The following is a 6,000-nucleotide window of genomic DNA, read 5'->3' as shown; positions in this document are numbered from 1 at the left end:
TCTCCAAATGATTTTACCATTTCATCTCTTTTGGCGAGAGATTTAAAATTAGAACATCATTTTCCATAGAATGGCAACATGAAGACAGATGGTTTACTACGTAGCAAAAATAGTTCTCCCTGCCAGAATATCTCCTTTTTGATTGTCCCCATTTAGTCTCGGTTCTCCTATGACACATTCTTGGGGGATTCTGTTCTTTAACTGAAACTCATCAAGCCAAGGTGACTAAAAGCTAATGTTCCCAGTGAGATTGGGAAGATTCATATCGTCTTAGAGCTGAAAGACCTGTGGATGTCATCAGGTCAAACAATCCACTAGTAACTGAATCCTCTTCTCAATAGCTCTGAGCAGTGATCACCCAGCTTTAGCTTGGTCACTTCCAGTGAGTAAGAATTTTTGTGTCATTTCTGATAATTACCTTTGCCTTTGTGAATAGTGCAAATGATTAGAAAGATCTTCCTTGGAAATCAACTAGTAACCTCTCTTTCTGTGAGATCTGCTCTTCAGAAGAGGAATAGGAGAATGTTTAGGAGCAGAGCTGGGCACCACACACACCTCCCTTCAATCCTAGCTCTGATAGTGGCCAGCTGTGAGACCTTAGCAAGTCCCAGGGGCCTAACTCTTCTGAGCTTCGGTCTGTAAAGTGTGGATGCTGGTACCTAACTCATTATTCCCTTAACAAGATTAGCGCAATGCCCAGCACACTGGTGCTCAATGTGTGCTAGCAATTATCAATCAAGTATGCTTCAGGGAGGTAATGCAGTCAGGGGCAGGTGAGTGTGAAATCCAGTCCCCTTCTTCATCTTGTTGTATAGGCAGTATCTCATAATGGCAATGAGAGCTCTATTGCCAGCCTAAGGAGGCTTAAATATGAGCCTGGTATGTACATAACAGGACACCTACCTCAAAAAGTGCAGGGGAGTTTGAATGAGTGAATCCATGCGAAAGGCTTGGAGAGTGCCTGGCACCCAGGTGGCCATCTTGATAACCACAAGGATTTACTGAGCACTTGCTCTAGGGTCAGGCTTTGGGGACAAACAGTGATGAGGTCAAGTCTCAGCCCCCTGGGAAACACATTCAGGCGGGAAAGACAGGCTCAAACAGGGAAACTGTGGCAAATGATACCAGCGAGGGCTGGGTCCCTGACACCAAGGAAACCCAAGGGCGCATTTAGATAAGGCCGTGACAATATCGCTCTCCTCAGATGCCAAGGTCAAGGCGAGTCGCGGCAACACCATCTCCCCAGACACACACGCAACATCGGCCCTTCTCGGGGAAAGAGCAGGGGCTGGAGGGAGAGGCGGGGTAGGCGGCGGCTGGAAAAAAGTGAAATTTCCTCTCCTCCTAAGTCACCGGAGCGAGGAGAGCGGGCGCTATCTCCGTAGGCTGTGGGCGAGGTGCAGGGGCGGGGGGGGGGGGGGCACGCTCTGGGTCTGCCAGTAGGGGAGGGATCGGAAGGGGAAGCGGGGAGGGAAAGGTGGGTGGGAGGCGCGGGGAGCGCGTTCCAAGGCGGCTGCTCGCGGGTGACCGCAGCCCGGTGCTGGGACTCGCGCGGCTCCTCCTCTCAGTCCCCCACCCCTTCCTCCTCCTTCCTCTTCCTCCTTCCTCCTCCTCCTCCTCCTCCTTCTCCTCCTCCTTCTCGGCCCCGGGAGGAGGCAGGGCTGGATCCCTCAGCCGCCGCCGCTCCTCCTCCTGGCAGGCCGGCCGCGAAGTCAGCTGACGCCGGCGCTCCAGCCTCGCCTCCCCGCGCCGCGCTCTGCGCTCCCCGAAAGTGGCTGCAAGCTGGACGCCCACTCTCAGGGTTGGGGGGACAGAGAAAGTGATGTGCGTCTTCTAAAGCCTCGCCCAGCGCCGCCGAAGCAGCTTCACCTCTCCAACTTTCTCCCACCGACTGCTTGTCTTGACCCTGCCCTCCACCCTCCCCAAAGCCACTTCGGGTGCGCGCTCTTGGGTAAAGGGGGGTCACCGGCTGTCTGGGATGGCTTCCAATTTTAATGACATAGTGAAGCAAGGGTACGTGAGGATCCGGAGCAGACGCCTCGGGGTGAGTATCGATCCTCTCCGTGTTGCTGTTCGCCGGTTCGATTGTCTCTTTCCTGAGCCAGCATCCCTGGAGGGTGGACGGAGAGTCCCCGGCCGCGGGCCGGAGAATTACGCGGTGGCTTTCTCAGCCGAAACCCGCGTCTCCGGGGCTGTCACTGTAAGGCCAGCGTCTAGGTATGTAATGGATCTATCTTTATCTCTTGGATGACTTGGCTTTCTGATGGTGGCCGCGTGTTGGGCTTCAGTAGCCACTGGAGCCCATCTACTCGAAATAAATATTTCTCGGTAGCCATGGAAGTTGGAGCTGAGAAACCCGGGCGGGGGTGCCTGCCGGATGCCCCCGGTTCCCCTCTTTTCCCACTCGCCGCCAACTTAACTTTTCCGGGGGATGGACTGGCCGGTTGAGAAGGAGGACACGCGTACTCGGTGTGAAAGAGGTCACGAGCCCTCTGACCCCAGGGAGAGATTTCTGCCAAGTGTAAGGTGTCTTTGGACTCCCCCGCCTCTGTCCCAGGTGTCGTGTCAACGGCGGTGCGGGCTGGCCTCTGACCGCGGCCAACTGGAGTAGATACTTGAATCTGGATTTTCCCTGGTTCGAAGCCGGGGTGGTGGATTTCTGTTGCTGTGATACACCCTGGAGGTCCAGGGGAGGGTTATTTACGTGGAACCTAATACCTGGCGTAGCGCAAGTGCTCCCTACATAGGTCCTGAAAGGAAGAATGAATGAATCTTAGGGCACTTGGGGACGGATGTTGACACAGGCGAGCTGCTTCCTTTAAACTCCCTCTCTTTCGCCCCTTTCTCTCTGGCTCTTCCCTGGAGGAGGCTTCAAGAGAGAACCCACCCTTCCTCTCCTTGGGCCTGAATGATGGTGAAAGAATTCTTGAGAGAAAGGGAAGAGACTGGAATGATTTTTTTTTATTTCCTAAAAATTTCAAACTAGGTCCCTCATTTCTCTTTGCCTCCTATCAAGTGTTGTCGCTGTTTTAGTTGATCCTGTGCGTCTGGGCCAGACATAGCGGGTGAAAACTGGGGGTGGGGAGGTGCGGGGGTGGGGAGGGGAGAGAAAATATCCTTTAGTGTAATGCCTGAAATAATTGTAATGTCAGTAATCGTGTGGAATGCCCCTATTGATAGTGATAAATTGAATAACTTTCTCTACAAATATGTGTCATTTGGCATCTTTCTCTTACTTAGTCTTTGGACTGTTTTAATGTGCCAGATACTTCTACTGAAAACTGAAAAGAAATTTCACAGTAGTAAACTCAGCTAGAGAGGGAAGCCCTGTGGGGAGGAACAGCCACAATTATTATAAAACTCTTGCTTAATTCGTTTTGGTCTTTTTCTTTTCTTTTCTTTTTTTCCCCTGCTGGTGACCATGTTTTAGCAATTATGTCCTGTGTTATTGTGAATATATACATATGTAATTAGGGAGAAATGCAACAGAACTCACCATTTCCATCAGCTCTGCCAAAGTTTCCTTGGTTTTCTTTTCTGCTATGCAAATATTCTCATCTGCAAGAACACCCATTGTTGGGGTACTTTACTGAGTGACTCCCATGTAAGGGGCAAACAGTAATAGGAACTTTCTATTTTTGGTATGCTTATAGGCTGGCCAACTGTTACAATTTTAAGGGGTGTAAGTTAAAAAAAAACCCCACCATTCTAATTTAGCTTTACTCCATCATGTCAATGGAAGGAATTGGTACGAGACATCCATTCTCTGTTAGGGAGCATTGCAATGGGAAGAGGACATGCATTATTAATGCACAAAATATGAATTATTCATAAGGATCAGAGTTTATGCCAAATTGTGACACATGGTAATTTATTTGAAAGACTGGTTACCGTCACTTTCTTGTTTGTGGTAACTGAGATTATTTTTTGTAAATTATTACAATTGACACAACATAGCCCTATGTGTGCGCCAACATTTATGGACAGATATTTGAAGCAGAAGGAACAGAAATACAGTTTAGTTTGTATTTGTTTTATATTTTATAACATTTTGGATGCTAGTGAGCAGTATAGTTTCTCAAGATTTATTCTTTTTGTCTGTGCTCACATTCAGACTTCAGAATATCTATCGAATTATGGTTATTGCTCATGGAGAGAAAAGGTCAAAAATATGATCAAATAAATCTGGTCTTATTTGTTAGCATTGGTTTTCTCGCCAGTTAATTTTAAAAATATGCTTATGGTATGATTTACAAAAGAGGCTCATTACATAGTTGCCAGAACACAGTGCAAACCAAAGTTTTAATGGAGGCTGCAAATACTGGTCAAGGATGCTGTAGGGAATTGGCATGGGGACCATTTGTCCACAGGAAGGAATGTTAGTGGTGTTAATCTAGGCTACATATAGCCTAGAACAGCATGGGACATGTATATTCTATGAACATGTGCAAGTCTCAAAGAGAGGTAGGGCATTTATTTTGTCTAGAACAATACGCACTTGGTAAGTTCCTGCTGAAATATGCACTGAACTATATAGTGCATGGATGGTCTTGCCATTTATAACCTTCTTTAGGAACTAATACAACAGCAGTTTTATTAGTGGAATCCAGACCATGTTTGGGAAGGTTTATTATTAAATACAAAAACATTTCATGGTAAGCAGCTGTTCCTTGTGCCGAGGAATAAATGCTTCTTCAGATTTGGAGAAAGGGAAGGGAACGCATTCTACTTCTATTGTTTGTTGACTTTTGACCTTTCTTAGCCTCAGTTTTCTAGTCTGTACAATGAATACTATTTAGTGATGTTCTTGGGAGCATTAAATAAGATATTTGTGAAAATGCAATGAAAGTCTAGAACATTGATGCTACTTGTATCTTTTTTTTAATCAAAGATGAATTAGGATTGGTAGACGGATACAGAAATTATCTATTTCCTTCTCTTTGTATGTAGAAGTGTACAAAGGCATAACTGTTTATGCAGTTCCATATTTTTTCAATGGATGAAACTTTTACATATTATATACATATATGTGTATGTGTGTATTTTTATACATAGGAATAAATATATACATACAACATATGTATATATTGTATAATATATAATATACATATGTATTTATACATGTGATTTTTTAACAGGATGGGAAACATTCTAAAAACATTCCCATCCAAATGGGTGACAGATAAGTGCTCACCTTCATTTGAAATCCTAAAGAGTTTAAATGATTAAACAATCAACTATGTATAGATTTATTCTCTTCTTTAAATATCAAAAAGCTTAATGAAATACGATTCATTTAACTCAAGAGTTTCAATATCTTCACATCTGTATTCCCCAGCTTAATCCCCATTGGTTCCTGGAGGTCTCCAGCTGTGCCCTAGGTACCAAATTTGTTCAGGAATGTCGATGTTACTATTTGGGGGGCTGGGGGCAGGAGGGAAGCAGCTGTCTATAATTATCTGACTAATCCACAAAATGCACTAAAAATTTCTTTTTAGGGGAGAGGCAAATCAGGCAATTTGTACGACATTAACCTGCTGAATGTGTGACTTAGATGGCATCATATAACAGTTCTCACTTCGTTTCTTTCCTTGCAATGGAGAGGATTTTCCATCAATCATTGTCATGGCTTGCCCACAGTGCAAGTTCAGAATGGAAACTCGGGTCTATTTATCTACACACAATCCCTCAGTTTCTTGCCTTTAAGTGACATTTCTGCGCTCTTGTCTACCAAGGACTTATCAGCTTGGACCTCTTCTCTGACCTCCACTCATGTAAATTCTCCTGTCTACCTCACATCTCCACTTGGATGACTCACAGACTTGCTGCTCCTAGAGTCCTCTCCATCTTAGCCACTAGAGGTCCCAGCATTTTGGTTGCAAAGGGAAACATCACAAGCAAACCTTGGTGTCATTTCACTCTTCTCCCCTCATCTCCCACCCCTACAGGCAATCCATCACGAGATCTTGTGGGCTGTATCTTTGAAATATATCTAGAATC

The 6,000-nt window shown here is 45.5% G+C and overlaps 1 protein-coding gene across 2 annotated transcripts in view; it reads left to right on the top strand.

Moving 5' to 3' along the window:
* Nucleotides 1-1,501: 1,501 nt before the first annotated feature.
* DOK5 (docking protein 5) overlaps nucleotides 1,502-6,000 on the top strand; it is a 173,678-nt gene continuing 169,179 nt past the window's right edge. The window contains exon 1 of one of the 2 annotated variants that reach the window (XM_050746533.1): nucleotides 1,502-2,044. In XM_050746533.1, the coding sequence (XP_050602490.1) occupies nucleotides 1,979-2,044 (66 nt within the window). In that variant the 5' untranslated portion in view covers nucleotides 1,502-1,978. Of the gene's footprint in view, nucleotides 2,045-2,107; nucleotides 2,218-6,000 lie in introns of those variants that run through there. The other variant, XM_050746534.1, reaches the window with a different exon arrangement.

The sequence above is a fragment of the Macaca thibetana genome, chromosome 10, assembly GCF_024542745.1.
Source record: "Macaca thibetana thibetana isolate TM-01 chromosome 10, ASM2454274v1, whole genome shotgun sequence".
NCBI classification, from domain to species: Eukaryota; Metazoa; Chordata; class Mammalia; order Primates; family Cercopithecidae; genus Macaca; species Macaca thibetana.
This window is presented reverse-complemented; position numbering and strand designations above follow the sequence as displayed.